At 36.8% G+C, this 21,127-nt stretch overlaps 2 protein-coding genes across 2 annotated transcripts; both read right to left on the bottom strand.

Moving 5' to 3' along the window:
- Nucleotides 1-373: 373 nt before the first annotated feature.
- LOC103961534 lies at nucleotides 374-9,066 on the bottom strand. Its single transcript, XM_009374098.3, is given in 11 exon segments — nucleotides 374-873; nucleotides 1,068-1,517; nucleotides 2,047-2,136; nucleotides 2,384-2,632; nucleotides 2,634-2,652; nucleotides 2,791-3,127; nucleotides 3,681-4,255; nucleotides 4,902-5,037; nucleotides 6,827-7,103; nucleotides 7,872-7,927; nucleotides 8,617-9,066. Coding segments are annotated over 11 exon segments (2,703 nt in total). The 5' UTR covers nucleotides 8,792-9,066; the 3' UTR covers nucleotides 374-534.
- Nucleotides 9,067-9,709: 643 nt separating this feature from the next.
- Nucleotides 9,710-13,451, bottom strand: LOC103961533 (protein Brevis radix-like 3). The gene is made up of 5 exons (XM_009374097.3): nucleotides 13,051-13,451; nucleotides 12,307-12,683; nucleotides 11,033-11,168; nucleotides 10,188-10,576; nucleotides 9,710-10,071 (listed from the first exon to the last, which is right to left on the bottom strand). The coding sequence occupies exons 1-5, from the start codon at nucleotides 13,174-13,176 to the stop codon at nucleotides 9,993-9,995; spliced, it is 1,107 nt and encodes a 368-aa protein (XP_009372372.2). The 5' UTR covers nucleotides 13,177-13,451; the 3' UTR covers nucleotides 9,710-9,992.
- Between the last annotated feature and the right edge of the window lie 7,676 nt (nucleotides 13,452-21,127).

Here is a 21,127-nt window from a genome sequence, read left to right as displayed (position 1 = left end):
TTTTTTTGGAAAACTTCATTTATTCTGTGGTTTGTACGAGTGTAGAAATCATTTTTCAGAAAAGAAAAGGCACCATTCTCCTTTTTCCGTTTTGTTTTATTTTACTGTTTAAAGAAAGTTACAACGGGCGGTTTACTTTGGCTTGTACTTCTGGAATCGGTTTTTCAAACTCAAATCTAGAAAACTAGCCACATTGTAAATCACTTTTAAGAATAGGAAGCACCTTCCAGTTCGAGAAGATCTTGTGCAACTAAGACGCAAAGGTGACGGCATATCATACCAAAACACATGGATGGTGGCACGAGATAGACTTAAGATACTGCCACATTAACGTAATTGTTGCGTGCTCTTCAGGTTGACACAAGAAAAATTGAAACGGAACACCACATGAAGCCTTTGATTAATTAAATAAGAAAGGATTATGGGTTATATTTCATTTGACAGAAAGAAAAACCCTTCTCTATACCCTCTACTACTTCACCCCTTACAACCACGGAGTTAGATTCACATTTTTCTTTTTCCCTTTTCTTTTATTCAGAAGTTCGATTGCCAATTCATATGGTTCAGTTGGGGTTGCTGATACGCACCAACTTGTGCCCCGGGAGACGCTGCAGCCACCCCAACACCGACATTAGCGCCCATAGCAGGACCCATATGGTGCGCGTTGGGAATTGCGGTAGGCTGAGGAGGATGGTACAAACCTGGGAACTGCATGTGAGAAGATTGGGCCGCAGCTGCATTGAAGGAGGCATGAGCAGCGTGAGATGGCATGTAAGCACCGTGAGGCGATTGTGCAGGCATGTTGTAGTACGGAGGGGATTGCATGCCCGGGTGCTCCCTTGCGTTCTGAATCCAAATCTCTGATGTCTCGGCCTGCCATGTCAAACGTTAAAACATTATCAACACCACGTGTTATTGTAATTAACAGTGGACAGTAAAAACGGCTTCATGGAAGGCGATTCATTTTCAACAATTAAAATCATTTTCTTTATCAGCCAATAGCCCACTGGACAGCATTCTAATTTTAGCATTCATTGCAATTACCTACATAAAATTGTAAACTTTACCTGAGGATTTGGGATGTATAGATTGCCATCTTTGTACTTGATTCGAGATGAATCTTCTAGCCCAGTGGCCCCTCCAACAACACCAGGGGCATTCATTGCATACCCGTTAGGATTCGTAAAATTCCCAAACCCTGTGGGACTTCCAGCAGGGGCAGGCTTAAACTGCTGCACTCCATACTTGAGGCTGTTTGCATTTAGGTGTGAACCGCCTCCAGGCATCAGCAAGTAGCTACTGCCATTAGACAGGTGAGGATACGCAGGGTTGTTGGAATAACCAGGCACAGCCATTGGTGGAACATAAACTGGTGAGAGAAATTGGCGATATGGCATAAGATTAGCATAATGTGAAACATGAACTTGTGGGTACATCTGCGCCACTGGTGGTGGTTGCTGTTGTAGCATGGCAACTGTTGATGCAGCCATGCTGTTGATAGTATGTGAGCTCAAGGCCTGTAACCAGAGAAAATAGCATCTGTTTAAATCCAATTCACTATGGTTTGGTTAAAGTAGAACATAATGTAAAATTAAGAGAGAGAGAGAGAGAGAGAGAGAGAGAGAGAGAGAGAGAGAGAGGAGGGAGAGAGATGGTGTCTGTCCATCATCAAAACCCTCATTACACCGACAATGTCTAACGCGGAATATTTTTAAAGCAGTTTATGAAAGCAAAAACTGATGACCTGATTGATGTATAAAAGTTCTAAAGATGCCGGTTACGGAGAAGAAAAAGTATTTTTCCCTGCAGTACTGGCTTAAAAAATGCCAGGAACATCATTTTTAAATTATGGAGTTCTTACAAAACGCAGATAGATTGTGCACACAAAACACTCACAGAGGTATCAAGAAGCAGGTTTAGTTCTTCCAAAGGGACACAAGCATAACACAACATTACCAAGCAGCAGTTCTATGCATCCTATGGCATGCCTAAATATGGATACAGTAACTGGAGCACATCATCATACTGCAAGCACTTAAACTTTACCTCTTGAGGAGAAGGTAGACCCTGTCCACGATTTTCCTCCATATTTGGTCTGAAATAAGGCATGTCATAACCAGTCTGAGGATCAAATGCCTGCTTCCAAACAGAAAATGTCAGAATGAACAAACACGAATATGTAAATATATGTCATAATATGCAAATACTTCTTCCAAAGGAAGGCCTTTTACCAGTAGATCAAAAACTAAAGGTCCAGAAAACAATATTAATCACATCCAACAACTATCAGAAACAATGGTTGGACGATGAAATTGCAAAGCTGAACCTAATCTTATACCTATACAAACAACAAAGGAGACACTAGTCTGACCAGTGTACTCACCGAAAAACCTTGTAACTCTGGTGGATCTTGCTGCTGTGAGTCAGAAGGTGCATACGATGAACAGTTGTCTTGAACCAAACCAATATCTGCATAATTGCCCAAATTCTGAGGACTCGAAGTCTCTTTATTCTCAGGCAACTGATGTTCAGCAACTGCACCTGATGCAGGGGAATCAGATCCAGAACTTCTAACTTGGTGATCTAATAAATCGACCGGATTGATGCCAGAAGCCTCATCACTGCAAGACTCCTGCAGCTGATACTGACAAACTGTACAATAGAATCATTTATAAGTCAAACGTGCATAGGATGCCAACAGATGTTAACTGCAAACAAATTTCTCAAAAACTACATGGACAGGTCACAGCAAAGTTAACTCATCATTTGCTATAATTAGATAACACCTACCTTGCTGTAGCTTCCCTGTTTGACTCCTCTGAAGCTCCCACTTGATATCCATTAACTATGTTCCCTGTTGAATCAGGCTCTGTCCCCAAGCTTCCAAACGTTAACTGAAAACGATCACTGTCTGGGACCCTAATACTATGTGCTATGACAACGTTACAGTTATCATATATATTTACTAGTGCGAGCTTATCTTGCAATTTAGCCGCTTCTGACTCTGAAACCTGAGGATCACCAGAAGCAGGTGAAACAGATTTTGTTGGTGTTCCGATGACTCCAAGACTATTAGAACTTGCCTTTTGGCTTGACTTAGGTTTCCACTCCTTATTAGGCTGGGAAGCTGCACCCGGAAACATGATTAATACTCTTGCAACACGTCCATTAAGACATGACTCAAAGGCTTCAAAAGTGAAGACAAATCTTTCAAACAAAAGCATAAAGATTTTTTTTTTTTTTAATTTTTTTTTTTTTTAAGAAATTTTATTGCACAGAACAATAAAAATACAAGGGTGGACAAGAAGTCCAACAACAACAACAACAAAACTTCACAAAACCAACTAACAGCAGCATTCCAATTCCGTCTAATTTCTGATAAAGAAAAATATCTAAATGTGAAACCAAAAAAATTAAATAGATCTTGTTTAATTTATTCAATGCTGACAATAGCTACTGTTGATATTTTATGACATCTTACAGATGTTTTCCGGTTTGGCAATGGAAAAAGTTAATATTCACACCACCAAATAAAATTTAAACCAAATATAGGTTAATGGTGAGGTTTTCTGACACGAACAAACATTTTATGCTTTAATTCTGTTATTATAGTTTTCGTATGCAGACGAATTCATGTCAAGACGAATGAATTTAAAGTCCATAATTAAAGCAAGTATTACCTTTCTGATGTCCCACAGGTGGTTGGTGTGGCTTGACATTGTGCTGATTACTTAACAACGGTCTGCTGCCCGACATGCTAGGTATCACAGATTCAGAAGTTTGGCTCACTTGATCAGTTTTAGAGATTCCAGTAAAAGGTCGAAATGACTCGGTAGAATCCTCTTTTCCCAAAAGTGAATTTGAGACAGAAGTCACAGATCTACTTGGAGCAGATGACTTCGAGTTGTCAGAAGCTTGTCTCCTAACACCAACTTCCCGTTTAATAGCACCAACAGAAGCAGCTGGTCTGGAATCAGGAGATGGCACATGAACAGGATCTGTGGAAGATGAATACACCCCAACAACAGAGTTGCTCGATATCACCATTGGAGAGTGCGGTTGGGAATTGTTTGGCTTCCCTCCTTGCCCCCGTGAAGCTACATTTGGAAGAGTAACTCGCTTCTCCACTGATGTCTCTTTTCTAACAGTACCAGTCGAATTAGCACCACTGCTTCTAATTTGAGTTTGCCCATTCAATCCATGAGACGAATTTTGTCTGCTAGATGGCTTTTGACTATTTGAACTTCCTGTTGGGCTGAAAGCCCATTAAAACAATCATCATAAGTTAACGCAGTAATAACACAGAAAATACAAATACATATTTTTCAACACTATGGACAAATAAAAGCAGGAAAATTTGTATAAATACCAAAGGTCCTAAATACAAATAACCCCTGAAACTAAGGGTCTTCAGAAACAGCAACTCAAATGTTACAAACAAAACTCAGTCTCCTCTAGGTTTATACAACAACTAGCCTCCTGCCACACGCATACGCGTGTGGCAATTGGCCTTTTTATATTAGGTTATGTCTTTTAATTTTTTTTTTAAATAACTATTTTATATTTTTATTAAAAAATTATTCATAAAAAAAAAAATGAAGCAAAACCATGAAACCGCCCACTAACATGGGAGTTTTTTTTTAATTAAAGTTTTAAATTTAAAATTCATTCAAAATTAAAATGTGGTGAATTACTTTAAATTCTTATGGTTCAATTGTAATTTTAAGAATTCTTGAAGGACAATTTTTGGTATTTTGAATGTTTCACCTTTTAATCCTTCTCACTTTATATATATAGAAGATAAATTGTGATATTCTATGGCAAGGCATTGACATATAGCCAAGAATAATATGTAGCTACACATATAAAGACACACACGATAATAAGGATAGAGAACATACCCCTTTCCAGAATTATTTGACGCTTGCTCATCGGTGGAAGTTGTACATTTTGGTGAAGCAGGCTTCATTTCTTTATTGACATTACCGTTAATTCGGTTGTCTCTCACAACACGGAATTCCCTGCTGATTTTTGTACCTAGGAAGAGTCTATCATTAGCTAGTAATTCAAAGGAATATTACAGAGGGTAAAGTATCCAGAAACACGGAAACACTGCAGCAAAACTTCTTTGGAAACAGAAGTTGCAAAAGGTTATTTAAATGAAAATGACAGTACAACATGGCCATACAAAGCCATGATCAGTAGATTTAGGCCTGGGAGATTAATGGTTTTGGTCTTTTATTGGACATTTACCCACAACATTGTTACCATGTACCAAAATAATCATCTTCCATTTCTAAATTACCTTTGTTAATTTGGCAACACTTCTATCATAAAAACCACAAAACTATATAATTTACCTAACTCTCAACCACTGCTTTATTTTCAGTAGCTTTTATATTATATTACCAAAACGCTAGTTCAATGGGTTCTATTAGAAGCAATTTTCAGAATCTTTTTTATATGATAGTATATTAACAAAACAGCGGCCAGGTTGACAAAAGACATAGTCTTGCCCTTGTCATTGACTTGAAACCAAAATCAGTTTCAGATTGGCCCTCTAATTGCCTTTCAACCTCTAGGCCTAAATATCCAATTTGCACCATCACGCAAGTGCCTAAACTAGCATTTCAAATGCTTTTCCCTGAAAGACAAAGCGCTTTTTCTTGCAACAACTCCTTGAGGTGCAGCAAGGATTACAAAGTTGGACTTTATAGCAATCGTTATAGCAGGTTCCTCATTATAGCAATCGTTGAATAGGAGAACGCACAATAGTTCTCCACACTTTGTTAGTTTACCTTCTTTTCCTGGTGATATCTTTGAATATGTTAGCCTGAGATTGTCATAATGTATTACATTCACCGGCCGAGGATATCATTCATTAGTTTCGAAGCTACTAAGTTTTCTGACCACTCACCACTGCTCCCAGGAAGGAACAGTACCTCTTTTACTAGTCTATTTTCAATCATATTGTCGAATTATGACTTGAAGCTATCAAAAACATGAAACTTATTTCCCTTCAATGTTATGAGATGGGTTGTTTCGAGGGAGGATGGAAGATTTCTCACGTAGATGGGTTGGTTGGAGGAGAGAGGTAGAAGCAGTGGGAGAAGTTTTCAGGATTAGTGTTATTTTTGGTACTTTTAATTGTATAAATTGATTACAAATTTAAAACATTTTAATTGATGTAGATGACCACCTCAACTGCCACATAAGGTGGTATTAGTATTGTGGTACAAGTAGGTGGTAAGAAGTAGCATTTCCCCCATCCCTTAACTTTGGTAACAAAGAAGCATAAACCCAAGCGAAATATTCCCCGAGGTTCCTAAATCTAGATACTGATTTCCATGTAAAGGGCCTTTTATGTCACATTGGTTAAATCACACTGTTTCAAAGCATATACCACTCGTCTATAACGCATCCATTTTCAAAAATACTTAAATATACAATAAAAGTGATGCAGTGGTTAACAAGACAAATATCCAAATAGAGCATATTAGCAAATCAAGCAACCAAGACAACAAACTCCGACTACCCTCAACGACAACTTTTCTCAATCAACAATGAAGCATACGCCTACATATATCTTTTTCAATGCAATCAGAGCAGTTAACACTAAGAAGGAATAATGTATTGATCAGAGCCAATTCCAAAACCTCTTTCTTTTATGATTTCAACTAGGCATGTGAATAAAAAGAGCTAGTTGAAAAAAGACACTAACTAATAATCATGAGGCTTTGTTTACAGTAAATAACCAAAAATAAAATAAAATATGCCGGAAGAAGAATTAAAAAGCTTGTAATAAATCACGACATAAATGAATTACCAGTTGAACCGCCACGAGTATAACCTCCTCTTCTAACATTACGATCAGAAAATGTATTGCGAGATGAGGGACGATCAGAAAATGTATTGTGAGATGAAGGGCGATCAGAAAATGTATTGTGAGATGAAGGACGATCAGAAGTTGTATTCTGAGAAAAGGGATGATCAGATGTTGTATTCTGAGAAGAGGGATGATCAGAGGATGTATTTGGTTTGGGTCCTTGGCCTGCACTCTCAAAATGTCTCCTTGCATCCGCAGGAACCTTGTGCCCATTACTCTAAAGCCACAAGTACAGTAAACCAGTAAAACTTTTGCCTTGCAATAGGTTCCCTTTAGGACTATTTGAATCAACATAAAAAAATAATACGATTACGGTAATTAAAAATAAAAACTTAGTGAGTCCCGCAAAACCACGACTATCTCCCAAACAACTAAACAATAAAAAATAATAATAACAGTTTCACAATGTGGTCATTTGAAAGTGGTTATAATGCCTTCAAATGTGACATAAGTCAACTAATAAGCTTAATTAGGAGAACCACCAATTCTTGATGAAATGAAACACATGACATAGAATTACTCCGCAGTGCATTAATTGATTGCCAAAGACCTTTTATATCTCACTAGACTAAATGATAGCAGTATTCTTTTTCTTGGGAGGCATTCATTTGGCAAAAACATAAAAACCTTGGTAACAGCATAATGTTAATTACTGCTTTTCCAGGGATCACTTCGCCAAAAAGATCATGAATTTGATTAGTCAAACGAGCCAGTAGATTAGCGGTACACTAACGTATGCCTATCACTATTAAGTATTGACTGATGAATTGTATAGGTACAGGAAGCCACAACTCAACAGTATTTAACCATGTATCATTACACCAGTTCTGAAAAGAGTTAAGATCTTCATGCAGAACGTAAATTCTGCATATCAACTACTGCTCCCGTAGTCTTACGCGTACCATGCTAAAATATACAAAGCTAAAGGTGAGAAAATGAAACCACAAGAAAAATGAACAGTAACTCAAAGCCAACCAAAACTTACATTAGAGGATACCTCCTTCCTTTTGTCTCTTTTTCTCTTCACAACATGAAATGGGTCTGGGTAAAACCAAACGAAAAAATTCAAACTAAGAAACTGAACCAGTATATGAAAAATGCAAGATAATGGTATTACACAATCAACAATGAGAAATTGTGTTGATAGGTCTCAAGAAAATAAAGCAAATACGATTCCTCTAATACAGCTTCAAAAGTTCAACGGAAGCATGTAATAAGTACATATGTGAAAATATAGCTTAAAAAGAAACTACTAACAGAAGGAGATACACAAAAAAGAGGTCACCAAAAATCTAAACTCTCAATCTAGCGACTCCCAAAAGTTTAACTAGTTAGAGGTACTAGTACAATGAGGTAATAATCGCCCAGGCAACCGTAAATACTACTTTAATACAATCGAACTTGGTTTACCACTGACTGTCACTAAAACTCACCCGAAAACAAGTTCAATCAATTAGCTCATAAATGAAGTAAAGGCAGAATTTTTACAATGGCAAAACCTCAATAACAAAAGCACAAGTGCCACATTCCACAAGACAACCCTAAAATCAATAATTAGAATAACCAAACCCGATAACAATTATTACACCGAGCAACGGACTCAGTAAGCAGGAAAGTAACCCCAATCGAAAAACAGAATTTCATTACCCAAAACAGAAGAGCAAATAAAAAATCACTACACAGAGCAATAGTACCACAGATCTAGGCAAAACAGAGTCAAAAGCAGAGACCTTGGTTGAGCAACTTCTGGGTAGTTTCATTAGGATCCATGTCGGTTTCTTTGAGAGCCCAATAGATATCAATATCCGAGTAATTACCCACTATTTCTTTGATTGATTGAATCGTTTTTCTCACTCCTGCTGAGATTATCTGAGTCCCACCTTCGATTCGCGACCCGGCGACCATCTCTCACTCTAACTCCGTCCCGAATTCAAAATTTCTAAAAAAAAAAATATCAAAGGAAAAACGGAAAACCCAAATACTGTACGATAGATATACGGTCTAGGGCAACATATATGGCGGAATCAAAACCCTAATCCGATGAGAGAAATGTGCGAGAGGGTTTTGAAATCGTTTTACTACTCAAAGAGTTGTCAGGGCAAAATCCTGAAATTCTGAGAATTGGGGGAATTATCTGCCCTTGGTGTTTGTGTTAAAATGCGGGACTGCCGCTGTACGTAGAGGTGATTTGGGATTTAAACCCTAATTTTCTTTCTAAAGTTCACCAGTGCCCCAGTGAGAACCAATTTTGAAACCTTTTCTCCACGTTGATAACTATTTGTTTTTAATTTTTATTTTGTTATCAAATTGAAATTTTGTTTCGTAATTACTTTTTATTTTATGTTTTTTTAAATAAAATTTCAATACTAATTAAAAAAATTAGAGGCATTTAATGATCATTTGTGTTTTTAATTTTCAGACAAAAATCCAAAACTCAATGGCTATATTTTGAAAATTTAATCAATGTTATTTTGTTTTTTGAAAACTAAAAGTAGGACAAAATAATATTTTAGTTTCCACTCACTTTCCACCCTCTTTACTTAAAAATAGAAGGTAATTACCAAATGAGAATCCAAATTTCAGTTTTCAAAAAATTAAAGATCCCTCAAAAGGCCAACTACACCAAAAAACATTATTTTGGGCCTTACTCTAAATCCAGGTACTGCCTACAGTGATCTTTGCCCAATTCACTTAGGGCCTTAGGCCCAGTTGATATCACTCTAAATCTGAGGCAAAAAAGGAAAAGATGCAAGAACATGAAACTTTGACAAAACAACATTGCCGTTCAGATGAAGAAACTGAAACCAGTTTACAGTAAGAGTCTGATGAAAAGTATATGCCTTTATAGATCAAATTTCATTCCCCGTAAACATTTTTCGTCGCCCCCATTTTTTGCACCCTTTCACCGAATTCCCACGAATAACCAATAACATTATCCATCCGTAAAAGAAAAAAGAAATTCCACAGTTCACATAGATATATTTAACTGAAGTCATGTAACTTGGTCATAGTTGATAAACGAAAGCTTTGTTGACGAGATTGCGCCTATGAACATACTGCTGTTTAATAGAAGAGCCACCACCTCGAAGCTGTGCTAACTTCTAAGTCATAAGTACTGCTCTTGGATCCTGGCCCTGTTCTCTTCCCACCACAATCTTGCATGCATTTCGCCAAACTTTTCTCGGCTGCATAAGAGAAGGATGCCGGAAATGAATTCATATTCAAGCCAATTTGATCATATATGTTACTGTAATAATGAATTTAAATTGTTTAACTATCCACGATATAGAAAACAAATTACCTGAATCGGACACGTCTAAGCTCCCTAGCGCCACCTGGCAATGCTCTGATAGTGATGTACACTCCCGGTTCATCCTGTTCAACCCATTCGGTCTCCATATCACTGGCGTTGCTAATTGAAAACTCTCCTGAGCGATCTGCCTCTGAACTAGTCCTTACAGAACCATCTATAGATGATGTCTCAGTTTTCACCCCACTGATGCTGGAAAGTTTAGGTGTTGAAGCTAGACCACTGGTTTCACAGTACTGACGTGATTGCATATGATGCTGGTCAAGTGAATCTGATGAAGAGTACCCCATACCTATTGGCCGGTGGAAGTTGCGGGGTAGGCGCTCTTTGCTCAATGGGGGAGTCATAGGACTGTCCCTAGCAGATTCGACCTTTGAGCTCTGCAATTGGGGGAGAGGAAGAAAAAGGTATTTCTTAACATTAGAAATGCATACCATCAACAATAGAAGGTGATTCTAGCTGAGCCCTTTATACAATTTGTAGAAACCAATGCATCCAATCATTCAATAGATAACCACAGTTGAGGTTTAAGATAGCAAGTAAATACAAGTAAACTTAGAGAGAAGCAACACGGGGAGGTAGCCAACATATTCTGAATAAAATTAGACGATCTGAAATTCAACAGAGAACAAATGAATTTGTAAATTTGTCCATATTATGACTTTGACAGGTAATGGAAAGTCTCAATCTCATACCCAGATTATGACAGATGGAGTTCTGCAGGTGACTGTTTAGTAACAATAATGAATAACTCCTAAAGGAAATTTATTTGACCCTTACTTACCTTAGGTCGCCAACAAGAAAGTATTTGCATAATGCATTGGGGGTAAGCTCACCTCGTCTTCAGATCTAGGCGGGGTTGGAAGGGGGACTGCTTGATGATTGAACCTTTGGACATTGTATAATTCCATGACCTTGTCATAATTCTCTGCCCACCACCTTTGAGCTTGCCATTTGTTAAATAACTCACGACTGATTTAAGTTTACAACACAGTTTAGTAGATTTAGTATCTGAATCAAGCTATCATAACATGACCGACAACAAGATAAACAAGTAACAACAAAGTTACCGCTAAACCCGGCAATAGGTTAGTGTTTCAGTGAAGAGATTACAGGATGAACAAGAATTCATTCAAGAAAACAGAACTCTGCGAAGCACCAAGTCCTCTAATTATCACTGTGCAACAAGACTTGTAATGCTTTCAACAGGCAACTGGGACTACTCTTTTGTTGATTTATAACTCTCTTTTTTATATGTGGTGATCTATAACTCTTACTTATGGCCTAACAACCAGTTAATATAATCGCATATTGTCAAAATGTAAGTTTATCCCCTATAGCAATGGTACTGACAAATATCCTAACATCATGGCTTCAAAAATCAACTTCAATCAAATTCCGTAAGAGGGGATATTATTGTTTCTTCTATATTATTTTCCAGTTATATTTCTGGTTAAAAGTGAGATATCTAAGACCCGTTTAGAGTGTGTCATAGTTTCAAAGGCTAAATAATCAAGTCTTCGTCTCTTTTGACACCACATCCAACACTCAAGTTAGTAACGGAATATCTAGAGAATGGACTACTAATACGTGAGTGAAGTCACTGAATACTAGTAGGCAAGTGAAGTCACCAAAAGAAGAGAGGCGTCACTAGGTCAGTGTTGATAGGGTGGACCCGACAAGGCCATCAAGTTTCGGGAACATAGTAGAATGTTATGATCCTAATAATGAAATAATTAAATCTCTGACTGTTTGACACCTCAAGCCTGTGAAGACTAATGGCTGGTTCTTAGCATAGGACCACCTACCATACAAAAGATTGTGAGAAAATAACAGTTCACATGCTATTTAACTGCTACACCCTCCCAATCAAACTATATTGTTAAAGTCCAAACACAAAGGACAATGTCACAATACTTCAACCCCAATCAACAATCCGACGCTTAAAACAACTAATCAAACACGAATGAATCAGAAACTATATGCTTCCAGATCAAGAATAAACAGAAAAATATCAACACACAAAGTGACAAAGACACAGTTGTTCAAAAGCAATAGCATGTGATCACACATTCATCACACTCCACTGAAATTCAGATTCTGAAAGTACCTGAATCGAATACGTTTGAGATCATTTCCTCCTTGGGGCAAAGAAACAAAAGTGATGATCACACCAGGTTCCACTTGTGCCACCCATTCTTTAGGCTCATCTTCCTCCACTAACACAACGGACTCCGTCCTTCCACTCACTGATGCTGGCGTCCCTTCCCCACTCGAAAGCGCCTTTAGTCTACTGTCCATCTCCTTCCCCCATAGCCTCGGGGTCGAATTGGATCTCCCCGTCCGCCTGTACGAGCCATGGAAACTCGCTGACTCCGAGTTGGCATCGGAGTCGGCATAGTTTTGGTGACGGTTGTCAGTGCAGGACCGCGAACAGGGCTTGCAGTTTTTGTAGGCTCCCGAGGCCTTCAATGCCATATCCTTGATCTGCAAAAACACAACTGTTCCATTGAACACGCAGGAAAACAAAATCTGGGTTTTCCTTATTCCATTGATTTGTTCCCAAAACTGTGAAGTTTCAGCTGAATAAAATCTTTCACACCACCACTGTTCCATCTAACAAGACTGAGAACGGAGAACAAAACATTACCCGCTGTTTGGTTCCCGAGAAAATGAAGGGAGAATCAGAGAAAACAGGTTCTGGGTCTGTCATTTTCACAGGTACCATTCCCTCATTCCACCTAAAAGGCCAATTAGCATACACCGAACTCCTGTTTTTTCTCTCTACATTTTCTCGGGTACCAAACAGAATCTCTCAAAAAACGCATCAGTTACGAATCTTACGAATGGTTACCTGGGCAGTGAGGGCCTTGATGGCTTGCTTGGTCCTGGGAGTCCCGGCGACAGCGTCGTCGTCGTCGTCTTGGTGGTGGAGAGATCCATTGTTGAGCTGCTTGGAGCAGGGTATACACTTCAGCATCACCGATTCCCGAACGCCAAATTGAACGAGATTTCAGATCAGAGCGTCTCCGCCAGGTGTGGCGAAGCTAGTCCCCGCTTAGCAATCACAGTCACAGCCAGCCCAGTAAGCTGAAGATCTCGTTCTCAGAGAACCTCGACATGGAAAATGGTAAATGGGGTCTGGTGGGTACACTCACAGAGAGACAGAGAGATAGAGAGAGGAGATAGGGGCTCGTCAGGTCAGGTGACCGTTAATGAAGGTAAAACACCAAGCCAAGGGTCATATTCGTAACTTTGTGGCTATTTGCAAGGGCGTCTTGGATCCGAATGACATTTAAACCTAAATCGGCTTGTTTGGAAAGTTTTTTAAAAATATTAGGGATCGTTTTTGGTGAAAATGGTTTTAAATTTTAAAATCATTTTAATTGTTTTATGAAAAAAAAATTGATTAGATATGGGCTTTTTGCAGGAATGTTGTTTCAAGATCTACTTAAATTTTTCTTTAAAAAAAAAAAATCTATTTGAATTTTTACTAATATTAATTTCAAAAATATTTTCATTAAACACACTTTCAATCATTTTAAAAACATTTTCAAGCGAACATTGACCAATTGACCTATGCAACAAAAACCTCATTCTCATTTATATTTCTTCGGGGTTTTTCCCTAAAAACAAATAGACAATAAAATAAAACAAATCCCAGTTAAGACTAATTCATCCACTGTCACTCTCTCTCTCTCTCTCTCTTTGAGTTTGCTTAATGCTGGGGCCAAGGGGCTCGTGGGGGACATTGAGATTTGGGCACTTGCAAATTGCAAAAATAGTGGTGGGACACTGTGACTGGAGCATATAAAATAATTATAATTTTTTATTTTAACAAACGATATTATTTACATTAAGAGACAAGAGAACACGTGAATTTTTAATTCACTTTCGACGAGAAACAAATCTAAAACTTCTTATTTACATATGAAGAGAAACATTATTAGATCGTAATACTATATGGTATGAAATAAATATAATTAAATGTATTTATTAATGAGAGTGAATGGATGTGGGCCACCGTCTGGGGGTGTGTGGGTCAGCGTCATGCGAAGGGCACCAGGGAGGCAGCGCCACCCTAAAAAGGTGGAAACCAGAAGCTAGTGCAGTGACATTACACTGTTCTCGTATCTTGTGTGTTAGCGTGTGCGTGTGTCACTCCTTTTGGTTTTTGTCATTCGTTCAACTTTTTCATTTTTTTTGTCATATAAAAGTTAGAGACGTTGTAATTAACCCTTCAAAAAAAATAACCGTAAGCGTGTAAGTAAACAATTACTCATGTAGAAGATAAAGTATGAGAGATTTTCAAGATGTTCAAAACAAGAGAGTTACATTAGGTGTCACTATATAATTAATAAGATATTTGTGTTAAAAGAACAATAAAATAAAATTTCTCACTACTTATATAATAACAAACGATGTATCATCTATATTTTAGGCATAATAAAAAAAATTCTCGATAAGTAGGGTTAGGTGTGATGTGATTCGAGTCAGGTTGGAGCCCGACTTGATCTGTAATTGGTTGTACAATTGTTTGGTTAGTTGATCGTTAACAAATTCAAACTTATAGTGATTTTCACACTTGTATTTTTCCTTTATGAACGTCTCTTTTCTTTTTCAACCGTTCAATTGAATATGTTAGAAGAAAAAGAGGTAAGTACAAAAAGAGAAAACTAAAGCATGAAATGACAATCAAAAGAAATAAAGAAAAAGTTGGATCTTATAGATTTCAAGTCATAGACTCGTCCCAATAGAGAAAGGAAGGTTTAAAGAATAATATCGAATCAGTTTACTTCAAAATCTTTGTTTATAACTTTATACTCTAAATTTGCTTAAGCATTAAGACACGTATGAGAACTCCTCCCAAAATGTCACAAGGTAAGACTTGAACATGCGTATTTCCAAAAAATATTTTCATTTGCTTGTATACGTCTTGATGATTTGTTAAATTGCACGTTTTTTTTAAACTCTAACATCTTATACATGTACTTTTCCAGTTTAATACAATTTATTTAGACATATTTTTCGAGTAATACACTTTAAATATGTATCTTCAACATATTATTGAAAAATATATATTAAAATGAATTTAAAAAGGCCAAATTCTAGTCTTTTTAACAAAGTTGCCTAATAATATATGCCTTTTTTACGTATTCTACTTCTTTTGTATTTTACTAATTATGTTCTTAAATAAGAAAGTGTTAACCTCACACGTGATATTGTAGTTGTAAATTGTAATATGTGGGTTATGACTGAATCTTGGCTAAATTATTTGCAAGGATTCTCTCTGTGTTCATCTATATAAGCGTGCTGAGTATTGAGCAGCCGAAATTCAAATTTGCTTTTGTCCTTTGCAATGATATTTGGTCGCTAGCTTCCATTTCATTGCTTTTTATTTTTTTGATGTCTATATTTAGTAGACTGCATCATATGGTGATTGATGGGTAAACTTCTTCTTTAAATCATTAAAAATACAATTCCAAACAACCAACACATCATGTGTTTTATAAAATATGATCTAAAAGATTGGCCTCCTTAGCAGTGACGAAGCCAGGAATTGTCGAGTGGAGGAGCGGAAGTTTGTGAGTCTTGGAGTTTTGCACTTTGATTTTTCGAGTGCGAAGTACCCTTATTGGACTAAGTGGAATCCTATATGGACATTTGAACTTACTTGGTATTTGGTCTCCTTTCTTGTCATAATCTTATGGTATTCGTCACCACAAACGTGTGAGTTCAAGCATAACAGAATTTAGAGTTAAAACAAAAAAACTTATGCAAAAGAATGTTAAGGAGATCGACTCACTCAAAAACGAGTCCTAACGACTCACTTGACACTTGTAGTCCTTGCTTCTTACCATTAACATTGTAGAAAAGCACACAAGAACTTTAAAAATATATTAATTATTTGTATGCCTTGCCCTCCCTCATCCTCTCCACTACCCGAATTAGGAAGAACTCAGAAGCCAGAAAAAGAGCCTTTAAACTACCATTCACAACTTTACTTCCTTGCCCAGATGCTTTATCTTTCTTGACCATCTCTTTTTTTTTCTTTTTTCTTTTTTTTGGTTAGAAATTCTACGATTAAAATGGAATTTTAACTGTTAAAACTACAAAATCTGCAGAAGTTGGTCCACCCATGGCAGCCCATTCCCCATTCAATATCTCCTTACGTGTAGCTATGTGCACACTAGGGACAAGTCGTCCCTTGCTATTTAGTTTTTTAATTTATTCTTTTCGAAACGAAATGACGTCGTTTACCCATTTTCTTTTAAATTTTTTGTTTTTTTCCTCAGCCAAAAGGATGTCGTTTGACATGGGTTTTTTTTAAAGAACAAAATAATAAAAAAAAAATTATAACGCAGTAGCCTCGCTGCAGGAAAGCAACGTAGCACCTGAGCACCAAATCAACAAGACCAGAGGAGAGGGGTGGAAACCTGAGTTGTAGGAAGGATCTCCGACAAGCGAAGGGCGACCGCCCCTCCTTGTCCCTATGTGGCTTCGCCAGTGGCTCTTAGCATCTTCATTTCATCAATACACCAATTTTGAGTGCAAAGTATAAAAGATTACTACATTTTGTCTCTTAAAGATTGGATGTTGTATTAGAAATGAGCTACGAGATTTTAATTTTAAGTGTGGAGATAGAAGAGGTATACAACTAGTTGCATGTTATAATTCACCCAACCCAATATGGGAAGGTTGGTATGGTGAAGTGACTTAGAGTCAGGAGTCAGAGGATTGTTTATTTCAAACACATGAGCATAAAAACAAGCTTTCTCAGTTGCCACACCATCAATTTAAAAACCTAACCTAATGGGTAAACAAAATGTTTAGTAGTGAAATGAGATTTTATTCTGGAGCGTGATTTGTTTCTAAGATTGCTTCTAGCTCTAGGCTTTTTACTAGCTAGTCTTAGTAAAGCGCAATGTTAAAACACCATGGTGTAAATTGACTAAATTAAACCTTGTACTTGTTTTTTTTTTTTTTTTTTAAAACACCCTCGAACCTTGAGTGCAAAATATAATTTATCAACAACCACGTTGTATTATTTATAAAGTTTAATCTAAAAAATTAGTCACTCTAGTATTACTATGTACATAACACACAAATCATTAGCGGTATTGATTAAGTGTTACATCTCAGGCTGGGTGACGAAGCCAGCACAGCTTGATTCAGAGTCCTAGTAGGACATTCTAGATCGAAATGTGTCATTAAGCCACCACGCTATATTATTTTTAAAATTAATCTAAATAATTAGTCTCTCTAATATTACCATATATATAGCACACAAATCATTGACCGTATTGATTAGGCCACATGTAGGATGAACAAAAATCGTGGGAATCGGGAAAGCTTAAGCTATGATATTGTTTGTAGCCTTGGACTGGGAGAACGACACGACTGCTCTGCTCACAATATTCTATATGCAGGTCGTTAACTCAAGATTCACAGTTAAAATATCATGCATACTATAGGAATAGAGAAGTATGATTGTTAAACGTGGACAACAATGTGTATTTGCATTAAAGGAATAGAGAAGTATGATTGTTCAACTTGGAGAATTTTTTTTAAGAATCGTGAAGAAGTTGAGATTGCATCCTCAAATTAACTGGTAATTTGAAAGTAATTTAACAACTTATAAGCATAATAAGGTACTTTTATTTCCTCGATGTGAAATTCATATAAACTCTTAACACATTATTTACGCTCGATAAATTTTCAAGTCTAACTCCAACAATCAGAGAGATGGGCTGAAGATCCACTTCCAACAATATCGATATCGTCCCCAACTTGGTAATTACCGCATGCACAATCGTCAGGTGTGAGGTTTTATCACAAAAGGCATCAATATTAGTTGGAGTGGAGTTATGATATTTAAACTCTTCTTTCTTTATTTCTCTAGCCGATGTGGGATTACAACAGGACCATCTGCGGCCGTCATAAACGAAATAACCTATTACGATACTATGAAAAAGTTAACAAATTGACAATATAAAAAGTACTCCAACGTTCATCTCACATGCAAAAAAAATTCATAACCAGCAAACATTTGTGGAGTAGATGCATAGAGACCTATCAAAGTCTATGGCACTTAGTGCAGATAAAGCTCCATGATTTGTGTTACGCTTTTCTTTAGGGTGACAACAAACCAAACCAAATGTGCTTCCTTTTTAGATTCTCATTTTCTTAGAGTATAATGTGTAGTTTTCCAACTAAGTCTATAGTTAGAGCACCTTTCTGTCTCCTTGCATACTAAGTTTTGGATTTTGTTCGAATGGGAGAGATAATTATATCATGCAGGGGCCTATACTTTTCCTTTTCGTGTTTGTGCTTTGTGGTGGGTAGCACTTTTTTGCACATTTAAATTATGAAACTTTCATATGCTTTGCTTGCATTGCGTGAGATGAGATCATAGTGTACATAAAAGGCTGCCCTTATGTCGTGCATAGAATGACATACCGAGTTTCTCACTCATCATGCCTGTCACCGTGTGTAATCTCTTTGTGCAGCAATGTCGGACAATGAGTTCGGCCGTGAATTTCATGAATTCGTGTTCACAACAAATATGTCGAAATTCTCCTTAATTTAGTCATCCAAATTGTCAAACGGGTATGACATCTTACTTAAGGCCTCTACATTGTCGCAGCCAAATCCTTAGAGCACAGAAATGTTGCTCTTTTATGACCGAAATGTCACAGGTTCAAATTATGGAAACACCTTTTTTACAAAAATAAGGTAAGACTTTGTATGATAGATGTTCCCTCCTTTGCCCGACTCTCGCAAAGCGGAGAGCCTTGTTGAATTGAGTTCGCTTTTTTTACCAATACCAATGACCCCTTACAAATCAAACGTGGGGTTCCAAACACCCTGCCTTAGTGGTAATACAAAACCTAGTCCTAAAAAGCAAAAGAACAAGTGCTTTTAGCTTTTGCATTCACAAACTCTAATTTACCATAAAGAAGCCCAGCAGAGGGCTTTCTAGTTTGTAGCATTCGTTTCTTTTTCGCGCCACTTCCAAATTACTACTGTAACCAATAAAAAGCTTCATCATCCAACACAATTTTTAATATATCCGAACAGAAATCAATATATTACGTGTCATAATAAGTAGAGAAATAATATATAATTTTAGTGTCTCTCCACTTGTATTGAAACATGTGGTGCGCTAGGCTTTTGTTCCAGGTAGAAAATCTCTCTCTCTATTCTAATACAAGTAACAATGTTTGTTTTGCATGATTTAATTTATAAGTGTGGGTCAAGCAACAGAAAGTCTCTAATGCTGGATTAATCTTGTGGAATAGATGCGAGATATGAGTGATCGGCTGACAAACTGTATTTTCTCTGGCGCGTAAAATACCCGGGCAAAATATACTTTTTAAGCTATATCAATGAAGCATGTGCCACAACATAGAACCAAATTCGAGATTCACAATGGTTGAATGGAGCTCCAGCTATAGTTGTGTATACCAGTTAGTGGTATGAATTTTATGCAAAATCTAATTTTTGTAAAGATTCATTATGTCGTCATGTGCAAGATCTAGCCGTTGACTTTTTGGACCGCTTAAGGGTAAGTACGAAAGAAGAAAAATTAAATAGCATGATACTCTTGAATCTGGATGGCCAGTATTTGATCAATTCCTCAACCAATGTGAAGGTAATCCAGTGTCTTCAGAAAATGATGATTGGGCCAATCCACTAAAGAGCCCAGAGAGTGAAAGTGGATTAGATATAGTGTCCAATTTATGGTGATCACGGCCCATCCATTGAAAGCCCAAAGTAAGTTCAGTTTCTTACTTCGCAATAAAATGTGTTTTGCATTCATCATTGGAAAGAGATCCTCTTCAAATCTCTTCATCCTAATCTATCAAGTTCGGGATCCGGGTCTTTGAAATTTGATCCAACAGCTAAAGTTATTATAACTTTTAAAGTGGGCCCCTGTTTATAGTCGTTGGATTAAATTTTAACGCCTGGATCCCCTAACTTGGTGGATTACGAGGAAAGGATCCGAAGAGAATCCCTTTTAAAAGGAGGACAACTAGTGGCAAGTTACGATTATCCACTTATTCTTGGCCGGGAAAGGTTATGGGGATTTCATTATGCTGGTGGCCACAGTAAAGCAAACTCACCAGCTCAGAGCATCAAACTCGAGACCTTCCATATTTTTTGTTTATTGGGGAGCCTACAGTCAGTGCCCTTACCACTAGATCATTTGTTGTGGTTCATTTCTGTTATTTCACTCTTTAATTTTGAAAAAGTAGCTTATAAGGAAGTTGTGGAATTACTAGTTGCTACAAATGGTGGGCAAAAGATCTACTCTAATTTTTGGAGTAAAACTCAAATTTTAGATTCTAAACTTACATCAACTTGCTCAAACCTTTAGAGCAAATATGAGTTAAAACTCAAAACTCATTTATGGAGTAAATTTAGCCAAGAATTCCTCCTGGGTTAGTGGGACTGACCCACCATATATGTATATTTTTTTTAGTTTTATATTTATAAATTCATTGAATCCAACGGTTAAGATTAATTTGATCAAATCCAACGGTTAAAAAAATCTAATGGTCCAAATTTAAATTCAACGGCTAAAGTAATTAAAAAAAATGATTTTATGTGTTTCATATTCTTTTGTAGTATTCCACGAGTTTCATGGTGTCGGTTTAGTGATTTTTCAATAGTAAATATTTTTAGGCTAAAATTTTCATAAAATTAAATTAGGATAATCTACATAATTTTTTATTTTTTAAAAGTTACTTTAAGAAAAAATTATTCTAAATTCATTATTTAATAATCTTGGCTAAAAATTTAACCCATAAGGGTTGGAGAAGAAAAACTATTTCTAAGTTAAAATTTAAATTTTCTGAATTAAAAATTTTAAGTTTTAGCCCAATGATTAGAAATGATCTAAAGAAGAATAAACAACGATTACAATT

The sequence above is a fragment of a genome, unplaced genomic scaffold (genome assembly GCF_019419815.1).
Source record: "Pyrus x bretschneideri cultivar Hongxiangsu unplaced genomic scaffold, Pyrus_bretschneideri_v1 Contig26, whole genome shotgun sequence".
NCBI classification, from domain to species: Eukaryota; Viridiplantae; Streptophyta; class Magnoliopsida; order Rosales; family Rosaceae; genus Pyrus; species Pyrus x bretschneideri.
The sequence above is the reverse complement of the archived record's forward strand: the minus strand, read 5'-3'. Positions and strand labels throughout refer to the sequence as shown.

Coding starts and splice junctions, on each gene's coding strand:
- LOC103961533 (XM_009374097.3), bottom strand. CDS start 13,176: ATGCTGAAGTGTATACCCTGCTCCAAGCAGCTCAACAATGGATCTCTC. Junction 11,169..12,306: donor CTCAAACGTATTCGATTCAG/GTACTTTCAGAA, acceptor AACTTAAATCAG/TCGTGAGTTATTTAACAAAT. Junction 10,577..11,032: donor CGCCTAGATCTGAAGACGAG/GTGAGCTTACCC, acceptor CCCCAATTGCAG/AGCTCAAAGGTCGAATCTGC.